This window comes from Salvelinus fontinalis, chromosome 18, assembly GCF_029448725.1.
Source record: "Salvelinus fontinalis isolate EN_2023a chromosome 18, ASM2944872v1, whole genome shotgun sequence".
Lineage (NCBI taxonomy): Eukaryota > Metazoa > Chordata > Actinopteri > Salmoniformes > Salmonidae > Salvelinus > Salvelinus fontinalis.
In genome coordinates this window covers 29707406-29730697 of record NC_074682.1, presented here as the reverse complement: position 1 = coordinate 29730697, position 23292 = coordinate 29707406, and the positions used below count along the sequence as shown (strand labels likewise).

The 23292-nt window shown below is 43.6% G+C and overlaps 2 protein-coding genes across 3 annotated transcripts in view; both read right to left on the bottom strand.

Annotated features, from left to right (window-relative positions):
• Positions 1-2784: 2784 nt before the first annotated feature.
• Positions 2785-9417, bottom strand: chia.1 (chitinase, acidic.1). Its single transcript, XM_055870210.1, is given in 11 exon segments — positions 2785-3158; positions 3319-3445; positions 3558-3674; positions 3855-4037; positions 4180-4303; positions 4476-4600; positions 4790-4955; positions 5295-5351; positions 5453-5657; positions 5939-5982; positions 9407-9417. Coding segments are annotated over 11 exon segments (1368 nt in total). The 3' UTR covers positions 2785-2949.
• Positions 7832-23292, bottom strand: part of LOC129815256 (contactin-2-like) — a 72322-nt gene continuing 56861 nt past the window's right edge. For both annotated transcript variants that reach the window (XM_055868888.1, XM_055868887.1), the window contains 13 exons: positions 22595-22724; positions 22327-22477; positions 21358-21485; positions 20933-21108; positions 19793-19913; positions 19366-19524; positions 19017-19237; positions 18569-18803; positions 18166-18281; positions 17232-17418; positions 15132-15244; positions 14525-14693; positions 7832-12328 (listed from right to left, as the gene is read on the bottom strand). In XM_055868888.1, coding sequence (XP_055724863.1) covers positions 12219-12328; positions 14525-14693; positions 15132-15244; positions 17232-17418; positions 18166-18281; positions 18569-18803; positions 19017-19237; positions 19366-19524; positions 19793-19913; positions 20933-21108; positions 21358-21485; positions 22327-22477; positions 22595-22724 — 2016 coding nt within the window. In that variant the 3' untranslated portion in view covers positions 7832-12218. The remainder of the gene's footprint in view (positions 12329-14524; positions 14694-15131; positions 15245-17231; positions 17419-18165; positions 18282-18568; positions 18804-19016; positions 19238-19365; positions 19525-19792; positions 19914-20932; positions 21109-21357; positions 21486-22326; positions 22478-22594; positions 22725-23292) is intronic.

The following is a 23292-nucleotide window of genomic DNA, read 5'->3' as shown; positions in this document are numbered from 1 at the left end:
CTAGTGCGTGGAGCAGGGACAGGGCACACTGAACTCTCAAAGCGTACTCTATACCTGGTGCGTGGTACCGGCACTGGTGGCACCTGGCTGAGGGCACGCACCTCAGGACTAGTACGGGGAGAAGTGACAGTGTGTACAGGACTTAGGAGACGCACAGGTGGCTTAGTGCGTGGGGCCGGAACTGGAGGCACTGAACTGGATACACGCACTATAGGGAGAGTGCGTGGAGGAGGAACAGGGCTCTGGAAATGCACTGGTAGCCTAGTGCGTAATGTAGGCACTGTAGGTACTAGGCTGGGGCGGGGAGGTGGCGCCGGAAATACCGGACCGTGCAGGCGTACTGGCTCTCTTGAGCATTGAGCCTGCCCAACCTTACCTGGTTGAATGCTCCCGGTCGCCCTGCCAGTGCGGCGAGGTGGAATAGCCCGCACTGGGCTATGCAGGCGAACCGGGGAAACCATGCGTAAGGCAGGTGCCATGTATGCCGGCCCGAGGAGACGCACTGGAGACCAGACGCGTTGAGCCGGCCTCATGACACCTGGCTCAATGCCCAATCTCGCCCTACCAGTGCGGGGAGGTGGAATAACCCGCACCGGCCTATGCACACGTACAGGAGACACCGTGCGCTCTACTGCGTAACACGGTGTCTGCCCGTACTCCCGCTCTCCACGGTTAGCCTGGGAAGTGGGCGCAGGTCTCCTACCTGCCCTTGGCCCACTACCCTTTAGCCCCCCCCCAAGAAATTTTTGGGAGTTACTCACAGGCTTTTTCGGCTTCCGTGCCAGACGTGTTCCCTCATAATTCCGGTTCCTCTCTCCGGTAGCCTCCGCTCTCCTAAGTGCCTCCAGCTGTTCCCATGGAAGGCGATCTCTACCTGCTAGGATCTCCTCCCATGTGTAGACACCTTTTCCATTCAATACATCGTCCCATGTCCATTGCTCCTTCTTCTGTCCCTTACTCCGTTTAGCATTCCCATACCGCTTGGTCTCTGTATTTTGGTGGGTGATTCTGTAAGAGCTGTCGCTCTCCTCATCCTCAGATGAGGTGAGGAGAGAAGGATCTTCTGACCAAAATGCGGAGTCTGGGAAATATGCCATCTTTATTATAAATAACCACGATGCAGATGGCAACACGAAAACTAAACAAAACACTTTAAAACTACAAAATAACAAAACGACGTAGAACGAAAACCTGAACATAAACTTACATAACTGAAACGTAAACTCACGAACAGGCAACAGACGACATCGAAACAAAACGAACAGCCAAACAGTCCCGTTTGTGAATATACATCAAATAACGACACGAAGACATCACAGGAGACAATCACCCACAAACACACAGTGATAATGCCCTACCTAAATATGACTCTTGATTAGAGGAAAATGCAAACCACCTGCCTCTAATCAAGAGCCATACCAGGCACACCGAAACCAACATAGAAACAGATAACATAGACTGCCCACCCAAAACACATGCCCTGACCATAAACACATAAAAAACAACATAAAACAGGTCAGGACTGTTACAGCCCCCAGTCCGCCTGGCCTTGCTGCTATTCCAGTTTCAACTCTTCTGCCTGCGGTTATGGAACCCCTACCTGTCCCAGACCTGCTGTTTTCAACTCTTAATGATCGGCTATGAAAAGCCAACTGAGATTTATTCCTGATTATTATTTGACCATGCTTGTCATTTATGAACATTTTGAAAATCTTGGCTCTCTCTAATTTTCTCCTTCTCTCTTTCTTTCTCTCGGAGGACCTGGGCCCTAGGACCATGCATCGGGACTGCCGCCCGTGGTGACTCCTTGCTGTCCCCAGTCCGCCTGGCCTTGCTGCTATTCCAGTTTCAGCTGTTCTGCCTGCGGTTATGGAACCGCCACCTGTCCCAGACCTGTTGTTTTTCAACTCTTAATGATCAGCTATGAAAAGCCAACTGAAAATTATTCATGATTATTATTTGACCATGCTTGTCACTTATGAACATTTTTGAACATCTTGGCATAGTTCTGTTATAATCTCCACCCGGCACAGCCAGAAGAGGCCTGGCCACCCCTCATAGCCTGGTTCCTCTCTAGGTTTCTTCCTAGGTTTTGGCCTTTCTAGGGAGTTTTTCCTAGCCACCGTGCTTCTACACCTGCATTCTAGCTGTTTGGGGTTTTAGGCTGGGTTTCTGTACAGCACTTCGAGATATTATCTGATGTACGAAGGGCTATATAAAATAAAATTGATTGATTGAAATTGATTGTTATGTATAATCTTGTGTGAGATGACGAAACCCCCTAACTTTGGGAAGTTCTTTGAGACCAAGAGAAAATTGCTAAACTATAGTATTTGTAATTGATTATGACGCATTCTTATATGTATGTGGTTATATTTGCAGGGAGGAGAGAGACCGTTGACTAAATTATTGATATATGCAGTGTAGCTCTTTCCTGCAGTTAAATGAATCCAGGCTGTATCACAACCGGCCGTGATTGGGAGTCCCATAGTGCGGCGCAAAATTGTCCCAGCGTCGTCCGGGTTCGGCCGGTGTAGGCCGTCATTGTAAATAAGAATTTGTTCATAACCGACTTGCCTAGTTAAATATAGGTTACATTTAAACAAATGTTAACACATTTAAAATGACCAGATTGCCTTCTAGTGGCCTCATGGGTGGAACGTTGTTAATATTTTTCATAATTTCATAATTAATATACAGGATTGGAAAAAACTCTGAAAATCCAGTGTTTCTATGTCAAACACCAAGCAAAATTAAACATTCACATTATATGTTATTATTTTTTTATTGAGGAAGATTGTAGCCAGGCAAACGGGAAAGGACAAAATTAAAACATTTATTTTAAAGATTAAGTTGCTAAGGTAGGTTATTGCCGTAACAGCATGTTTTCATTGAAGGTTGTTATGGCATTCTAACTAATTGGTTCTACAGTACATAGCTAGCAGTAATTCAGGGCCAGTTGCAGCACTTGCAAGCATCAACATAGACCAGGCCGGGCTGGCATTTGTGCAGGTAGGTGTTGCCACGGAAACACTGGAAGTAGGTGGTGTTGTCGAAGATGTTGACGTACAGGCCGTCTGGGCGTCCGGAGCAGAAGCTGAGGATGGGGTCAGGAGTGGTGGTGGGTGCCCGAGTGGTGGTGGGCTTGGGGGCGAAGCCTGGGAGAGGGAGGGAGAAAGGGAAGGAGGTATGGAGAAAGGGAGGAGAGTTTGAGATGATATATAGACCTACATACTGTATACCTTTCCTATACTTGACTTAGAGGTTTGTAAAGTCAATTTAATTGAATTCAATTGAACTGAATGGAAGTTCATTTACCCAGAGAGTTGCGGAGGTGGTTGACGAGAGGGAAGGAACCATCAGCACAGAAAGCACCACTGAAGTCATCCATGTCTAGGGTCCACACAGAGGCTCCTCCCAGGTTCTTGGTCTTCAGCCACTGGACCTGATGAAGCAAAGAAGACACAGACAGATGTGCTAACATGGACATGGCTTTAGAGATAAATCAGTTGATTGCATGATTGATTGATATTGACTCATATGTTCCTGGCATGTACCTTGGCAGCGTAGCTCTCCTTGCTGTCGTAGCCCACCCAGGAACTGCCTTATACGGCGTAGGGGACCTTCTGCTCATCAACCCATTCGATAGTGGCACCGGAGGTGAAGGAGCAGACCTGGGAGGAGTGAAACATTCTGTTAGATAATGACAAACAAACAGATAAACAAACAAACTACATAAAATGACGTGTAGTGTTATGAGATTCGTGGCCTGTGTGCTTTGAGTAAAAAAAAAAAATATATATATATAGATCAGATGTATGATCATGAACATAGTTATTAAAGTTTTGGCGCACCTCGTAGTAGGACCAGTATCCTGCGTCACGGGTGTAGGGGCCTGCGTCAGCCGGGCCGTTGGTGGGGGCTCCCAGGCCAGTGTTGGAGGTGGTGAGACGGTAGGTACGGCCGTAGGTGGGGAAACCCATCAGCAGCTTCTCAGCGGGAGCACCGTTGTCCAGCCAGTAGGTGATTGCAGAGTCCTAACACACAGGGACAGGTGGTTAAGACAAGGGAGCTACAATGGAGGACATCTATACCAATTTTTCCTATATTTACATAATTTCTTCACAAGTTTCCTGGTGAAAAACTTGGTGTAGATGTTAAAAAAGAAAGTTGTCTTACGACATTGAAGTGGTAGTGTGTCCCCGAGTCATGGCTGCTGCGGAACAGTGGGCTATTTTGTCCTGTGGCTCTCTCCCAGTGTCCGTGGAAGTCATAGGTCATCACGTTGATGAAGTCCAGAGAGCTGCAGAGACATAAATAGACAGAGGAATGAAGTATATAAAGTGTGTTTGTTTGAAAAAGAGAGAGAGGGAGAGAGATAAAAAAGAGAAAGAGAGAAAACAAAGACTTCAATTTATATCAGAGACTTATATCAGTTGAGTGGGTTTCTCCCAGACCCATGCTGTCTACAGTACCTGGCGATCTGGGCCACCTCGTAGATGGAGTTGATAGTGGGCTGAAGAGCAGCCACGTTGGCAGACAGGAGCAGCTGGGTCAGCCTGGTGTCTTTAGCGTCATTCTCAAAGGCCTTCTGCAGCTCCTGTTAAGCCATACAGAGACATTAGGTACAGAAAATAGTCAAAACTATACGGCCGTTCAGGCTGAGCCGGATAGACAGCACTACAACGCTAACAAGTCACAGAAAATGACAGAAACACATTGAAAGATAAAGGTGCAAATCCTCACTTATGTTATAACTGTCAGTAAAAAAGTTTATGTGCAAGCTTACTCTGACGAGCTCGGTGAATCTCTCTCTGTCTCCATCGGGGCTGCCGTTTTGAGTGGGGAACTCCCAGGCCAGGTTGAGACCGTCAAAGCCATGGGAACGCAGGTAGCTGATGGCTGACTTGATGAAGGCCTGGCGGCCCTCAGGCTTGGACACCATGCCGATGAATCTAGAGGGGTGGAGGGAGACAATGTAAACCGTTACTCTGGTCCTGAGCCTATTGATGTGCAGAAGTAGGGAAATTGAAAACACTATGATAAAACACAATGATTAAACACTATGACAAAACACAATGATTAAACCTGATAAAAAAGGAGTGGAATGGGAAACAATAAAAACCTGCACCATTGAAATTGACTTTTTCAGATGCTGGGTACAAAAATACAATTCTGTTTAATGTGGATTAGTGGAAAAATGTGAAAGTTAAGTTTCATCTTATCGCAAACCATGCTTTTGTAGAGCTGTGAAATCGCAATAAAATACTGTGAAGAACCAATAAGAGACTTACGGGCTGAGTCCGTTGACTGTGCCTCCGACAGACAGTAGAGTCTTCATCATTGGGTTCCTGCAGATCAGAGAGGTAAGATGAGGAGTCAAACCTTGTGTTCACCGTGGAATTATTAACTAAGGCCCAACTCTCACTGATGTCAATCCAGAGTCACTCACACATTCTTCAGGTGGTTGAGGCTCTTGTAGAGGGTCTCGTCATTCCACTCGATAGGGGCGACCTGGTTGAAGCTGTTGATGGTTGCCAGGGCGTAGATCACGTGGGTGCAGAGGAACGGGTCGATGTTCTCAGGGGTGAACTTCCCAGTGGTTGGGCGATACTGGGACCAGTTGGTCATGTGACACACCAGTTTGGTGGAGGCGGCTGGAGGTAGAAGAGGAAATCTATCCAGAGGCTGAACTTCACACTGACCCTTTGGGGTGCTCTAAAATAGTGGGTTGGATTATTGTGCTTTATGGGATTCCTAATTTTAAATGCTTATGTAGGATGCGTGAATTTGAGTAGGATTACCGAGCCTCAGAGGTGTAATTGGGGCTCAGATAAGGAGATCTAAACCACAGAATTACATTGAACACAATCTTTATCTCTATGGTTTAAACATGTCAATTGAGAAATGTAAAAAAGTTGATGAGGGAAACACTTACCAATCTGCAACATCAGCAGAAGGCCCAGACCTGAGGAAAGATTACTGAGTTAACAGAGTAGACACTAGGGACTCGTTTGCCAGAGCGTCATGTTGAAGAATAAGATGAGGAGGATGATAATGATAAGCAGGATGAGGATGATGATAGTGATGGTAATGACTGAAGAAGGCATAGGAATATACCTGCAAGCACAGTAAGTCTGACCATTGTGTTGTAAAAATAAAGAATGTTTTCCTTAGAAACAATGTACCTGAAAGAAAGGATAGATTATTAAAATAAATTAATACATACAAACAAATAAACAAACAAATGACTTAATAAATACATTCTTAAATATAAAAATATAACGAAAATCGTATAATTATGCAATTATAACATTTCATACATTAAATACTTTTTAAAAGCAGAGTGCAATTCTGTTGTTATGTTGTTAATTCAGATCAACCAAGTTTGTAAATATTAGATATCACAAAGTATTGGATAGTGTTTCACAATTAGTATTGGAACGTATTTCACAATCTCTAAAATTTAGTAACCCATGTAACTATTGTTCTTGATTAGCTGGATATCAAACAAAACCACATTAGTCTATACCCAGACCTAGGTCAAATGTATAAACACTTTCAAATACTTGAAGTGCACTTCACATACTGTAACTTGACTGGTATAATGGAACCAATTAAAAAGTCCCCCAAATTGTATTTTATTTTTATAAATAAAAAATAAAAAATGTAACCTTTATTTACGCCCTGGCCACCATAACCAAAAGGGTCAACTCCACCCACCCTGTAGTGTATTCAATAATGTATTTGAACCAAGTCTGATGTAAGCATACACACACTTATATCCACTGTTAACAAACCTAAATCTTTTCAAATACTATTCACACGTTAATTAATAAACACGCTGTTATCACAATGTCATGCATGATAAGTACGTTGCAAAATAGCGGTGATATTACATATGAAATGACAAGATATGTTACATACATTAATATAGTATTACATATTACATACAAAACATGAATGTGGATGTGATCGTATTACCTTTCTCCACCAGTGACAGAGGGCGAGTTTCTAGCTGTGCTTTGTTCTTGCTCATTTATACTTTCACTTTCCCTAATAATAATTGGTATCAAAGTGCAAGTGATAAGTTTCGTGGCTATTCTGGGTAGTGGGAGATTGACTGATTAGGGGAGACCGCGGTTGGCTTTCACACTTTTTACTCTCATGTAATTCTCAGCACCAGTATATCTTACAAGACTCGTTTAAGCCTTAATAGAAATACCAAGGCCTTGGGTTGACATACAGTAGGGACCCTTTCTATCCTCATATCGTATTCCAACATTGAGCTAAAAGCCATCAAACACACGCTCCATTCTGGGGTTAGTTGTCACAATGTTTGCTAGTTGCTTATTCCTTTTGTAACAGGAACTATAGCATACAGAGTCTTAGAAATAGTCAAGCCTTTCTTTGATCGAGAAATATTCCCAACAAAATTCAGCATTTTATGCCGTGAGAGCAACATATGACACGTGTGTGTGTGTGCATTTCATTGGACGGTGTATACCATGTGTATATCCTGTACATACGACTAATAAAAACGTGAAACTTGTCATGCTGACATGAATTGACCAGATGGATGAGATCTTTCAAATAATTTACTTATTTTAATATTACACAGCAATCTCTAGGGAATAATAAGGACTGTGACAATCAACCCAGGTCCCCCTCCCTAATAGATGAATTGACGCACACTAGGTAAAATGGCAAGTGTTTAGGGGCTATTCATCCTGATATGTCACAACTGACATAATAAAGCAATCTTTGATCATGCTACATCATCCATGCAAATTGAACAGTGATAAGGAAATAAAAAACCCAGTGGAAGAGGAACGTTTTAAATACAACCCCAAGGTGTTTATTTAGTCATATTTACAAGTGCCATCCCCCCTTCACATTCCCATTCAACCACAGATTTAGATTGGCCAAATGGTATCATAACATATCAACATTTCAGCCCGGCCAGCTGACAGACAAACACATCCTAACAGAGAGGTTGCCCTTTTTAACCACTGATACAGGGACAGTGTTTTCACCCCCTTAATGCTTCAGGCTAGTATTAGGGGGAGAGTAACTGATCGCAGATCTGTGGTTACGGGCAACATCTACTTCGAGCACCATCATAGCTTCCACCACGAAGTGAGAGATGAACCGACCAATCAGACTTCCTGAAGTTGACACAACATTCCGATAACAGTTTTTGGACATGATGTCACCTTAGTATTACAGAGATATCTGATGGTAGTTTTAAATATGAAAAGCGTTGCGTTAACAAACACATTTACACACACACACACATACACAAATGAATAAGCTAGCATTAAGTACATAACCAAAAGGGCAACAACATTCCATGGCTGAGGCAACCTTCCCCGTTGGGGTAGAATAAGCAAGTGCAGATCACGTGTACTTGTGCGTCTTCTCAGACCTATACCAGTGCTGGGTGAGGAAGGAACAACACTACCCACCAAACAGTAGGCTCTGAGTTGTGAGCTAAGTATGTGCTAACAACTGTACTCTAGCAGCACAGTACAGTACAGTACAGTATCTACAGACCGATGATAAGTGAGATCCAGTGTACAAATACACTAAGTGTACAAAACATTAGGAATATCTGCTCTTTCCAGACTGACCGGGTGAATCCATGTGAAAGCTATGATCCCTTATTGATGTCACTTGTTAAATCCAATTCAATCAGTGTAGATGAAGGGTAGGAGACAGGTTAGAGAATGATTTTTAAGCCTTGAGACAATGTATTGTGTATGTGTGCCATTCAGATGGTGAATGGGAAAGACCAAAGATTTAAGTGCCTTTGAACGGGGCATGGTAGTAGGTGCCAGGCGCACATGTTTGAGTGTGTCAAGAACTGCAACACTGCTGGGTTTTTCACACTCAACAGTTTCCCGTGTGTATCAAGAATGGTCCACCATCTAAAGGGTATCCAGCCAACTTGACACAACTGTGGGAAGCATTGGAATCAACATGGGCCAGCATCCCTGTGGAACGCTTTCAACACCTTGTAGAGTCCATGCCCCGACGACTTGAGGCTGTTCTGAGGGCAAAAGAGGGTACAACTCAATATTAGGAAGGTGTTCCTAATGTTTTGTATGCTCAGTTTATGTCTTTACCATAGTAACTCCTATCCTGTGTTTACGGGAACACAGGCTGCTTTCCCAGTTGGTGGCTGTATCAGTTTATCTTAAACATTATTGAACAGCTAGATGTGATACAGTGTACAGAGCTGAGTGGTCCAGTGGCTTTCAGCATATCAGGCCTTAGTAACTGATTGACCCTGCAGAAGCTGCTAAATGAGATATATCATCAACAATATGTTTGACTATACTTTGACCGGCATGTTGAGAGTCAAGTTGATGTCCTTGTTCTGCAGTTTTAACGACAGTATTACCATGCATTCATTGTCTTCAACGTCAAAGTGAGAGTTTGTGTTTCCTCAAGTAACTCATTACTATAAGACGTATGGACAGTCACGTCTTCTCTTTTTTAGCTGCCCTCTTTATTTTAAGGTACAGTGATCAACATACCAAAACAGTTTATAAAACGCAACAGTCCTGATCCAATAGAAAATGACCTGAACACTGTCAGGCACAGGATTGGGTGGCTTCACACACTGGAATCAAAACAACACTACGGGTCTGAAACATCAAAACTGACAGGTGTTGAATACATCAATGTATTATGAAAACAACGTGACTGTCAAAACTGGGTACTCTGGGTATAGTGGCGTTGTTGCTGTACTAACAGATTGTCATCAAAATGTTTCATATCCAGTGTGTTTGTATCTAGCTCATTCTGATGTTGACAATCAGTTGATGTCTGTTTAAAACAAACAATAACTTCTATACAGCTTTGGCCCTAAAATGTGAGATGTAGCTAGCAGACAGCACTGGAAAAAACAAGTGGTCCATCATCCAACCACTTGCTCAACAAACCGTTTTCAACTCCCAGACTTTAACAAATAACAAAAAAAGACCCCTTGCAAACCATAAAATGTATTGTTTGATTCCTACACTCCTGAGATGTTTTGAAATCATAGAATTACAATTAGTGATGACTAACAAACCCTGGAGTGCCGCAGAGCTTCTTGGTTCCTAGAACTGTTGCATAGAACAACATGTAGCAGCACAAACGTACTGCTACTGGCCAACCTGCCTTTATATGGTTCAGACCAACAGAAATGGAACAAAACAACAATATAAAACATACAGTAGTTGCCATCTTGTTTCACGTTAAGATGTATCTAACAGTAGTTATATTGAGAACAGACACACTGTGTTGGAACAGCAGTTTACCATTGAACTTCTTGGCTACGTCCAAAATCAATAGTTCAATGTACTGAACATACATTCCACAGACTTTCTAGGTGCAGGAGTTATCAGATGGGAAAATATAGGAGAAGACCCACTGTTCAAAAGCTGCCACGGTTTTAATGTACAGTGGCATAACACTTGACAAAGACAGTGGTTGACATGTTGCTATTGTAACTGGAAACATCGGGAACATCTAAATAGCTTGCGGGAATTCTCTTTGCTTTACACCCAAATCAATATCACAGGGCCTTCATGATTAGCTAGCATATGCGGTATGTTCCTTGGTCCCGTGTGGCTCAGTTGGTAGAGCATGGCACTTGCAACGCCAGGGTTGTGGGTTCAATTCCCAACGGGGGGACCATGATGAATATGTATGAACTATCCAATTTGTAAGTCGCTCTGGATAAGAGCGTCTGCTAAATGTCTTAAATGTAAATGTAGATGTCGTATCCTTGCTGTGAAACCTTCTCAGACAGACAGTATTTATGGCAGGTGTGTTGCATGATTAACAGTTAATGAACAACAGGACATGTTACATAAAAGTTAATAGATAACGGGTGACAGAATAATGGTGCATTAATAATAATACTAACGATAACTCTGTACTTTGTGATCACACTTTCATTGTATTTTTGCTGTTGAAAGAACTGATGAAGCTCTTTATCAAGTTGAGTTCTCTCATCTAAACATAAACAATAAAAAAGGTAAACATTCATTTGGACCATTGAAGTTATTCATCCTGATGCTGCCATCGCAAACAAATAATAAAGCAACCAATCAAATGCACAGGCAGAAAATCCAAAGAGAAAATGGACCATTTTAAACAGACTGTGTCATAAGAAAAACCAGTAGACTAAGTTAGCGTTCTATTTACAGTGAGTTCCATTTGAAGTAGACTTTCTCAAAAATCATGAGATTTATGACATCACTGTTTTGTCCCCCTTCATCTTATTCTAGATACAAACGTTTGAGTTGGTCAGTGTATGAGGGAACCAAAGATGTTGTCTACTGTTCTGTATGTATGTACCATAGATAATTATAGAGGACTCATCATTGTACCTGTCCCATTATGGTGTCTGTGAGGGCACGGGCAGCGCCATTGAGACCATCTCCATTTTGAAGTAGTACATTTTCTTCTACTACTACTTCTATGAGTTGGTAAAAAAACTGAAAGGGTGCATACTGCCACCTGGTAGTGTGTTGTTTAAACAGGTATAAAGGGAAGGTTGGCGATTTACTGCCACCTGCAGTTACGGAATGTTTGATCACAAGTATAATTCATTGGCTGATCCCTCCTGATGACCTGGATGGAATTATGTGATCCTTCCTTAACCCATAGGATGTCCCACCCATTTGACAACTTCAGAATGGTGAAAGTCCTCAATTGCGCAGCCCAAGCTAAAACGTGCTTTTGGGCACTAGAGTCCTCTTTCATTCTCTATGGTATGTACACATGATGCTCTACATACACAGGCTGATTTGGGTGACATACGCCAGTGAGCCTTGGGTTTATAGCAGAGTAGGGAAAGCCAGGAGACATGGAGAGAGTGACATATTGCTGTGAAGCACAAAGGCCTCTCTTATCCCCATAAGGCATGGTTCTAACGACACCAATGTAACTGACAATCAGGTAGTCTGACCCACTTGAAACCCCACTTGAAACCCACACATAAAAAAATTACCCTCTTTGATTTTCTTGTAAAAAGAATAAAATAACCATTCGTCATTTTGACAACTCCCACCATCCCCCTTGTTTCAAAATATTACCCCACACATCCCTCCGCACCTATTCAAATTCATCCCTTAACCCCACCCCAACAAAACTCCAGATAGGTGAATTTGACCAATCGGTTTAGACCATGAAACATAATGTCCAGGGATTGTTGTAGATCACAGGTCCAGTAAGCCAATGAGAGTGATGGAGAGAGTGGCGGTGAGCAGGAGAGGAGCATGATTGGACCATGGGGATCCCGCCTGGTTCTGCACCATCATTCCAGTTCCTGTTTGAGAAAGAGAAAGAGAGCGAGATAGAAAGCGAGAGAGAGAGAGACAGAGAGAAAATTGGGGACATGCTCTGGTACAGTATTATTAAAACAGTTGCCTTCTTGTCTCCTTTGCTTATTGGAGGAGTCACAGTTCTAATACTGAGCTCAGTAAGCAAAAGCTAATTGACAGACACGGACTAACAACCACTGTCTCTCTGACTGGCTCACACAGCCCTCCCGGGTCTAGAGACTGGGACTAGAACACAGCTAGTCTTAAGCATACTCCAAAGAGCAATGTGTGTGTGTGTGTGTGTGCGCGCACGCGCATATGTGTTCAGTATGTGTGTATTCCTGCATGTGTGTGATAGACAGGCACTAATACAGAATCCAGTGAGGTAAACCCCCATTAACCCTCTCTACCTCTCATTAAACCCTGTCACTCACTGACGAACCTCAACTTTCCACAGCAGCCTATCAACCTCACAGGCAGCAACGGAACTCCAGAAAGCTACCCAGTTCCAATATTCCAATTGCCACCTGAGAAATGATAGGCTATCAGAAACAGGAAGGCCAAAAAGATCATCAAGGACAACAACCACCCGAGCCACTGCCTGTTCACCCCGCTATCATCCAGAAGGCGAGGTCAGTACAGATACATCAAAGCGGGGACCGAGAGACTGAAAAACAGCTTCTGTCTCAAGGCCATCAGACTGTTAAACAGCCATCACTAACATTGAGTGGCTGCTGCCAACACACTGACTCAAATCTCTATCCACTTTAATAATTAAAAATGTTATGTAATAAATGTATCACTAGTCACTTTAAACAATGCCACTTTATATAATGTTTACATACCCTACATTACTCATCTCATATGTATATACTGTACTCTATACCATCTATTGCATCTTGCCTATGCCGTTCGGCCATCGCTCATCCATATATTTATATGTACATATTCTTATTCATTCCTTTACACTTGTGTGTATAAGGTAGTTGTGAAATTGTTAGGAATTGTTAGATTACTTGTTAGATATTACTGCACGGTCGGAACAAGAAGCACAAGCATTTCGCTACACTCGCATTAACATCTGCTAACCATGTGTATGTGACCAATAACATTTGATTTTTGATTTGATTTGATTTGACGTGGATTTCACAGAACAGTTTGACCTCATCCTCCCAACTGGGCTGCCGTGTATAGCCGTGTGGTTCCAATTACCACTTAAGCTTTTGTAACCTTCTGTGTGTGACAGCTAGCTAATCCTGTTAGCCGTGGGCTACACTAGCTGTTGGGGCGGAATCATGCAGAACAGGAGATGGGATTTGGTTATTTCATATCCTCCTATAGTGAGTTCTGATCACAGCAGGAGTGGTGTAGCTGTTAGACTAGTCCTAGGTGGGGTTGTAACTTAAACTTGGCACAAAACCTTGCCTGAAGAAGATCTGGCGCTATGTGGTGTGTGTAGTGTTGCAAAGCTACTGGTAATATACCAAGGTTACTGGAATGTTGGTCATGAACAGGTAATCTATGGCAACGTTGCTAATTTATACTTGTATAACTTTTAAATGTATTCATATTTTACATGATTTTTAAAAATATCTGTGTCCATATTGTCCATGAGTTTCTAGTGGATAGAACATAAGTGTTCAAGATAATATAGACTAATTCATGAAAAAAGTAGCTAATCAACAATGGCCACTCTGCAACTCTTCCAACAATTGTCTTTTATCACAACTGCCACCAGTTTGGCTCTAAAACATTTACAACAAAGACATATTGACATCGTAAAATAAAAAAACGTGGGTAAAAAAAAGACAAAGGCTATTTCATGCTGAAACCCTCAGTAGAAACACCAATGGTATTATTTGATTATTTAACATATTATACATGTGATAAGGCCACACAGAGGGACAGAGATAATTAGACACCTGTGATAATCTGAACTACCCAAAAAGGCCCTAGATTCAATCTGATAAAATTCCACAAAATCCTTGAAAGTTACAAAAATTATGTTAGTGTGCTCTTGTTCACTTCCCTTCACTGATATGAAAGGAAATGACTGGTATAAGAAATATGGTAGAAATAATCTATAGCCCATCCTTTCACCAATCCAATGCTTATAGATTTAGGGGAAGTAGTGAACGAGTGTACACTTTATGAGAAAAAAAATATTATTGGAACACACACCCAGTCAGTCCAAGTCTCACCTGAGTCTCGGGAGACGATGGTCTCTTGAGCGGCTCCGTCGCCCCCCTCCCCCCAGGAGCGTATCTCCAGGACCACGTAGCCATTGTCTTTGGGTAGGGGCAGGGTCACAGACGTCTTCCCCTTGTCCAGAACCTTCAGAGCAGACTGGCCCTCGTGCTTGTACAGGACCTGAGAGAAGACAGAGGGAGGGAACCTATTCACACAAACTCTACAGAGGAAATACATTTGTTGGGTTATTGAATGTGTGTCCTTTCCCCCTTTGTTAACTATTATTTGTTTTATTAAGCTAATGTTTTCATTACTTTTCTGTTTTCTCTCTGCACAGCATCACACTATAAAACCAGAATAGGATGGTTCATCTTATCTATTGATGATATGCCATATCTTGAATGTTTTTCTATTGCCAGGCTGAGCCTTATCAAATGCTCTTTGATTCTTTTACATTCACTTTTTATTGCACTACATATCTGATTATTTACAGAAGGGTTGACCGCATATCCCCTTTCACTTCACACATCTTAACATGATTTTATATATTTTGACAGTGCATTCGCAATATGACAATAACATACCTACCTACCTCTCCTACAAACAGACACCACTCACCTTGTAACCCAGTACGGCTGATTCATTGTCCAGGGTCTTGACATGATCCCACCTAACAGTTACCCATGAGCCATCAGTCTTCCAGGACACGTTGCCAGGGGGACGATTAGGAGCTGTAAAGGTAAACAAAGGAAAACAACAAGAGACAACAACTTATTGACCTGTCTCACTTCCTGGGAGTCACATGACCAAGACATGAATTAAACTTAGATACATGTACTTGATAATACAATGGTCTCACACACGTTTTACGGACACAGAAACATGACGATCCAAACTGTAACCGAAATGCAACCCAACAGGCATGATATCATATAGAATATATTAATATAGGCATATGTTTGCCTAATGTTGACAGTGGGTTAAGGTATCAGTATCAGTAGCTTAAGGACAGGAGATCCTCTGTATCAGGATCAGCACAGACATGATTCCCTCTCACCCTATAAATCCTCCACAAGAATCTCTTTACACCCTTAAGCCCAGTAGATACTGGAAGCCAGGTCCATATCCACCCTCCCAAAAACACTGGGGCCATACTTACGAACTTCAGACAAAGTTTAAAATCAAGTTTAAGCATCAGCCAATAAAAATTCTTGCCGTATTGATACGCGATAGAATGCTGCATTGCAGCTGGTCCCATCAGATAACAAGGCACACGTTAGCCCTATGCTAAGTTCACCAGGTGGCAGTGATTATTTCCTTTAACAACTTCCTCATCAGCCTATCAAAGATGTTAAACTTGTGGGCGACAAAAGTCAAACGGCACAATCTGCTTTTGAAGTTACTAAAAAGCGTCTGATTTAAACTGTATGTTAAGATCACAGTGTAGCGATCCTGGCACCTGGTACTTTTCACGGTGAGCGGCAAGTTGGAATCCCAGGTGAGATAGATTTCTTTTCCTTTTTCCTTTAAAAAACCTTGGAAATGAAGATTACAAATAGGTTACTGCTACTACGTAGTCGTATAACATTAGTGCTGCTGGCGCGACGCTCCACCACTTCTCAGAATGGTGCATGTTTAATACAGTTTATATCAAAGCTGAATCAATGTCTTGCAAGACCACTTAATGATGAATTTGTATTCTACATAGGCCAAGCATACCGAATATAATAGCATAGTATAACAGTACTGTTAGACCAAAAACATCCTTTAATTTCTGATGTAGGCTACACTTACATGTACAACGTTTTGTATGCATTGATAGAATCATCCACTTCGTCATGTAAGCCTTATTTGAATTGAGCATTGAGGACCAGCAGTGAACAGTTATTTTCTCAACAAAAAAGCTTGACTTCACAGGGACTCAAACCCACAATTACTGTGCTCCAGAGATGACATGTTAAACCCCTTAGTGCTATATGCCATCTGGCAGGGATATCAATTGTGGTAAATGACAGCTTTTTGACAAGGCCACAAGGCTCTTCGTCTTTGTTTTTACTATGTACGAAAAACTTTGTCTGACTTTAGTAGCTAGTAGCCTAGGCAAGGATGCATCATGCTACATATTGATCTTTGTGACAGACCAAGTGGAACAAAAGTAAACTTTGACTTTGGATGTTTACCAAATCCATCTGGAGGCCAAGTTGACCTATTTCATTGAAATGCTGTTGGTTTGTGGAGAAAAAGTTGAACATCTCTGATACGCTGATGAGGGAAGTTGTTACAGGAAATAGTCAGTGCCACCTGGTAAAGTTAGCCTAGGGCTAACGTGTGCCAGGTTATCTGATGGGACAGCTACAATGTAGTGTTTTATCACATGACACTACGTCAGCCATTTAAATATGCTGATGCTTAAACTTAACCTTGAACTTAAACTTTTTCTAATGTTTGCAAGTATGGCCACATTGTGTTTGACCCCCTGGGGTGATCTCAGCTGGTAGGGACAATCCATCTCAGCCCACAGGGGAGAACTCATACTTACACTAACGCAATAATGTCAACCCATGGCTCACATCTGCTCCTGAAGGAGGCTTTGGGCCAGAGATTAAAATCATTTTTGAGTGTGTGTTATGTCATATATACGGAATGGTGTCTTGATGGTGGCAATACTGTGTGTGTGTGTGTGTTTGTGTGTGTGCACGTGTTAGGTATCCTACATACGTGGTCTCCTGGTAGTGACAGTGGTTCTGGGTGAGGCTGGTCCAGTGCCAGCGCTGTTGTAGGCCATTACGGTAACATGGTACCGGGTGCTGGGTCTCAGTCCCACCACGCGAGCCGTGGTCTCAAGCCCAGCTGTACGCACACGGTCTGCAGACGCCTCCCGCTCATGCTGACGCCAGTACCGGATCTGTAAACACACACATACACAGCATTGTCAAACAATTTGTTATGTGACCGTGGTTACATCTCTTAAAGGAATGAGATGCCTAATACTGGAATTGTTTCTTCTACTAAAAAAACAAACACACTTTGTCAAATCATTAGGAATGTTAGATACCTGTACTCTTCCTCACAATATACTTTGTGGTACTATAAATTGGAGCATATCTTCTGGTGAGCCTTGCATCTAAGCCCTTTGTTGTTTCATGCTTCACCTGAAGGCACTGTGTATTCTGTATTTTTTCTTCTCTTAAACTATGTTTCCTTACAAATATGTACAATAAACATATGTAAGATGAAAGTGTGACACCTGTTGATCCGTGATAATATGAATGACTCTACCATTGTTTCCCCACAGGGCCATCGTGATAACCAACCGTCAGACCTAATCTGCCTGTCGACAGACTGAACATGCTGATCCCAACCACACACAGCCCAGCTAAAAATGAGTACCATCTTTATTAGTGTGGGGGTAAAAGATCAAGGCTGAGAAGATAAGATGAGGTGAGGTCAACTCCAGGACGGTCTCTCACTGGCGTCAGGGGACTGATGGCACCATAGCTGGTAATGACTGGGACTGACTGGTTTTGAGCAAAAGTCCAGACATGGGTCCCAAATGGCACCCTATTCCATTCATAGTGAAATACTTTTGACCAGGGCCCATAGAATAGCTTGTCACATATATGTTATATGCTGGTGTTGTGCAGGTCCTGACCTCGTATCCTTGGAGGATACCGTTGGTGCTGAGATGTTGGATGGGGTCCCACGATACCTGCATCTCGAACGCTGTCAGAGCCGTTGCGTTGATCCTCGAGGGCGCCACCGTGGGCTCTGCATGGAGGGTCATGGGTAAAATAAGTGTTGGGGAGTCGGATCACATCTAACACACATAAGTACGATAAACACAATGAATTTACATAACGTGGTTGGTAAACATCTGCTTTTTTGTGTTTTTGTTCGCCCTCTTGTGGCAATCCAGCATAATGCTCCTAATCCTTCCTGTATGCCCCAGACCTGTTCTGACTCAGCCTCCTCTGCAGAGTGCACCAGGGTGATCTGACTGAAGGGTTAAGACTAGGGTTGAGGTTAGGGTTAGAGTTAGAGTTTCGGTTGCTCACCCTCTTCTGCAGAGTGCACCACAGCGATCTGGCTGAAGGGACCCTCTCCTTTACGGTTGTAGGCTTTGATCTTCACCTCAAAGAGGCAGTAGGGAGACAGGCTCTGGTTGGAATAAACGTAGCGAGACGACTCCACATTGGAAACACGCTCCACCACCCACGTCGGAGAGTTCTGCTTCCGGAATGCCAGGATGTAGCCGAAGCCATCTCCGTTCTGGTACTCTCTGGCCATGGGCTGGGATCAGATTCAAACAAAACTTTGTCAATTTTCACAATGACAAAACTCTCTCTAACACACACACACACACACACACACACACACACACACACACACACACACACACACACACACACACACACACACACACACACACACACACACACACACACACACACACACACACACACACACACACACACACACACACACACACACACACACACTGACCGTCCAGGTGATGATGAGTTCGTTGCGGTCTCCTCCTCCTCCACCTAGTCCACTAGGGGCCACTGTGGGAGCTGCTTGCTGGGTGCGTATGGTGTGAGAGGACATACTAGGCTCTCCACTGCCCAGGATGTTACTGGCGATGACCTGGAACTCATAGTCCATCCATGGCAACAGGCCAACCACACGAATCGACTCAGCATTGCCTTCAATGTTAGATGGGTCTGTGGGAGAAGAGAGGAGGAGAATGCGGGGGAAGGAAAGAAGGAGAAGTCAGGGACTAATTGATTGACACAAAAACACACAGGTACACAGATAAGCACACACACACAGACAGTGGTGGTCCTCTTACCTGTCCTCATCCTCTTCCAACCAGGAGACAGCGGCGAGTGACCCATGATAACATACTTCCCGATGGGGCTGTGGTTGTCATAGCCACGACTCCACCGCAACTCCACCGACGTCGCGGCAACGTTCTTCACCACCAAACCGCCGGGAGGTCCCGGGGGACCTGAGAAGAGACAGTTGGAGAATGCCTAGTCAGGACTTTTATCTAACCTCCTTCATTTACATGCAAGTACAAATTCTCACCCAGAAAGTAGTGGACGTAGCTCATTGTGGCCTGGGGATAAAGATGATTATGTAAGTAAGTCATTAACTAAAAAATCCTTATAAAATGTTACAACCAAGTTCTGTAATGCTGTAAAACAAACATTTTATAAGGATGACCATCATAGAAAAAGGTCAGGTGAGTTGTTGTGATATGATCGGGGTCTTACCTCTGACCACCAGTTTAGCAGAGGCTGAGGCGCTGTCCACCACGGTCTGAGCTGTACAGCTGTATGTACCTGCCTGACTCAGCTGACCACTCACTATCAACAGGTCACCTACGGTCTCCTTCTGTTAGAGACAGATAGATGGGTGAAGAGGGAGAGAGAATGGGAGGTTGGAGAGAGGGAACAAGAGAGAGTGAGAGATTAAAAAGAAAGAGGGTGAGAGATTAGAGATTAAAGAGAAAGAGGGCAAGAGATTAAAGAGATTAAAGAGAAAGAGGGCATGAGAGAAGTTAAAGATAAAGAGTGCGAGAGATTAAAGAGAACGGAGGCAAGAGATTAAAGATATTAAATAGAAAGGGGGCAAGAGATTAAAGAGATTAAAGAGAAAGAGAGATTAAAGAGAAAGAGGGCGAGAGAAAGGTAGGCAGATATATATAGAGAGAGAGAGACAGAGAGAGAGAGAGGAAAGAGAGAGCAGGTGACAGTGGAGAGAGAAAGAGCTTGTTTAGTAATTGGAGACATGGTCTGTCTGCTACAGAGAAACAAGCCAGGTATTCAGTATTCATATCATCACAATTTCACAGCAGTATTGAAGGTAACTTTAATTAAAATGAAATTCAATTGTATCCAACACTCGGCTTTAAAAGTATATACCATTATAAAGATGACTCCAGTGACAGTGAAATCTTGGTGCTGACCGAAACTTGTTTGGGTCAAGATTCTAAACTCTAATCCCCAGTACACCCAGAGGCATGGAAAATGGCAGTCACATCATCAACCTAGAAGTGTTTGGTCAGCAAGACGTGAACGGTAGGGAGGGAGACACATTACATGGATGGTCTCCTTGATATGGTCTGCAGCATAGATCTTAAGTGATTCAATTAAGCGTATAATAGCTGTCTCTAATCAAATGTTTGTTGTTTAAATAAACCCTGCTGAATGGTTCTTATTTTCATTAATCACACTGGGAATCATATTAATTTCAAGCTGTTTGATTCCAAAATCAGTTAAGCAGTTTCATTAAATTTCTAACTCTTTGATTCAAAATAACCCCAAGAGAACCCGTGGATTTTTTTTGTGTCATTCATCATGACGCACCCCATTCCTGCAATGGTTTGCTCTACTGTGGCTTGACTAACTCACCCCCTCCACGCGGTGGTACGGTCCACCGGGGTCCTCCAGGTCCAGCAGAGCTCCGTTGAGAGCCCAGGTGAAGGTGAGGTCCATGGTGGGGTCATGTGAAGCGTGACACTGCAGCGTGACGTTCTCCCCCTGGTTGATGTCAGCGTTAGAGGGAGCCAAGGTGATCTTAGTGGCATCTGGAGGGAAGGAGGGAAAGGACAAAGGGGAGAGGAGAAGGGGAGAGTAGGAGGAGCGGAGAGGAGGGGAGGATAGTGAGGGAGCTCAGTTACCTCTGACAGATGCAGTGTGTGTGTGTGCGTGTGTGTGTGCGTGTGTGTGTGCGTGCGTGTGCGTGTGCGTGTGCGTGTGCTTGTGCGTGTGTGTGTGTGTGTGTGTGTGTGTGTGTGTGTGTGTGTGTGTGTGTGTGTGTGTGTGTGTGTGTGTACCTCTAACAGACAGGTGTCCAGTGCTGTTGGCCTTGCCCAGGTAGTTCTCAGCAAAGCAGGTATACTTCCCCTCATCGGCCCTGCTGATGTTGTGGATTCGCAGCATCCCGTCTGGAGTCACTGTCACCCTGGAAGAAGAAGCAGGAAGCTCAAGTTACCTTCATTATCTTAACAGTTTGGAAATTATTTTGGGCTTTTTAAATGTTTGGGCCTTTTAAGTGTTTGCAGTTTGTTGCTAGATGGGAGTTAAGGACGAAATCAAATCTAAAACATGACAGACTTTCCTTCAGATCACGTTTCCCTTCTAATCTCCATTTGACCTTAACTTCTACCTTTTATGTTTAATTCTCTCTGGAGATGTATCAAGTGAACATTCATACACATACCCACACACACACACACATGCGCATAGACACACAGGTTAATTAATTATGTTTTTCATCTAGACACACAGACCTAACAAAGCACCAAAATGTGATGAAATCCGCTGAAATAGGTTCCTTTGATACACACATAACAGGGGAATGCTCTTTTGATCTTACCTTCTACTACATACCTATTGCACCTTTTGGTTTCTCAATCAAGCCTCAGGGTAAGGTGTGTGTGTGTGTGTGTGTGTGTGTGTGTGTGTGTGTGTGTGTGTGTGTGTGTGTGTGTGTGTGTGTGTGTGTGTGTGTGTGTGTGTGTGTGTGTGTGTGTGTTTGTGTGTGTGTGTTTGTGTGTGTGTGTGTGCATGCCTAAGTGTGTGTGCGTGAGTGTGTGAAAGGGGAAAGGAAAAGGGGGATACCTAGTCAGTTGTCCAACTGAATGTATTCAACTGAAATGTGTCTTCCGCATGAGTGTGTGTGTGTGTGTGTGTGTGTGTGTGTGTGTGTGTGTGTGTGTGTGTGTGTGTGTGTGTGTGTGTGTGTGTGTGTGTGTGTGTGTGTGTGTGTGTGTGTGTGTGTGTGTGTGTGTGTGTGTGTTTACCTGCTGCTGTTGGTAAGGAGCTCAGTACCGCGGCTCCAGAACAGGGTGGGTTTGGGGGCGGCTCGCGGCCGACACTCCATCATCACCTGCCCTCCTCGGGCTGCTGGGACCAGCCTCCTCACCGGGTTGGAGCGGAAGTCTGGGACTTGGACTGGAGACCACAACATGGAGAGGGGGAGAAAGTTACAACTGGGGTGTTAAGTTTCAGTTCTCTTGGACTGCAATGTTTACAGGGTTTGGTTTTAACCCTTGAACCCTGACCTCTCACCTTGCACCCTCAGCTCGGCGTTGGAGTAGATGGTGCCGTGTTTGTTCTCAGCCACACACTGATACATCCCAGAATCCTCCAGGGCCAGGTTGATGACCTTCAGACGACCCCCATTGACCTCCACCCGGTCCTGAGAGAGAGCAAGGGATGGATTGAGAGATAAAGGGAGGGAGAGATAATTGGAGAGATAGAGAGAGGGATGGATTGAGAGATAAAGGGAGGGAGAGATGATGGGAGAGATAGAGAGAGGGATGGATTGAGAGATAAAGGGAGGGAGAGATGATGGGAGAGATAGAGAGAGGGATGGATTGAGAGATAAAGGGAGGGAGAGATGATGGGAGAGATAGAGAGAGGGATGGATAGAGAGATAAAGGGAGGGAGAGATGATGGGAGAGATAGAGAGAGGGATGGATTGCGAGATAAAGGGAGGGAGAGATGATGGGAGAGGGATGGATTGAGAGATAAAGGGAGGGAGAGATGATGGGAGAGATAGAGAGAGGGATGGATTGAGAGATAAAGGGAGGGAGAGGTAATTGGAGAGATAGAGATAGGGATGGATTGAGAGATAAAGGGAGGAGAGAAGATGGGAGATAGAGGATTGTATGTGTGTGTGTGTGTGTGTGTGTGTGTGTGTGTGTGTGTGTGTGTGTGTGTGTGTGTGTGTGTGTGTGTGTGTGTGTGTGTGTGTGTGTGTGTGT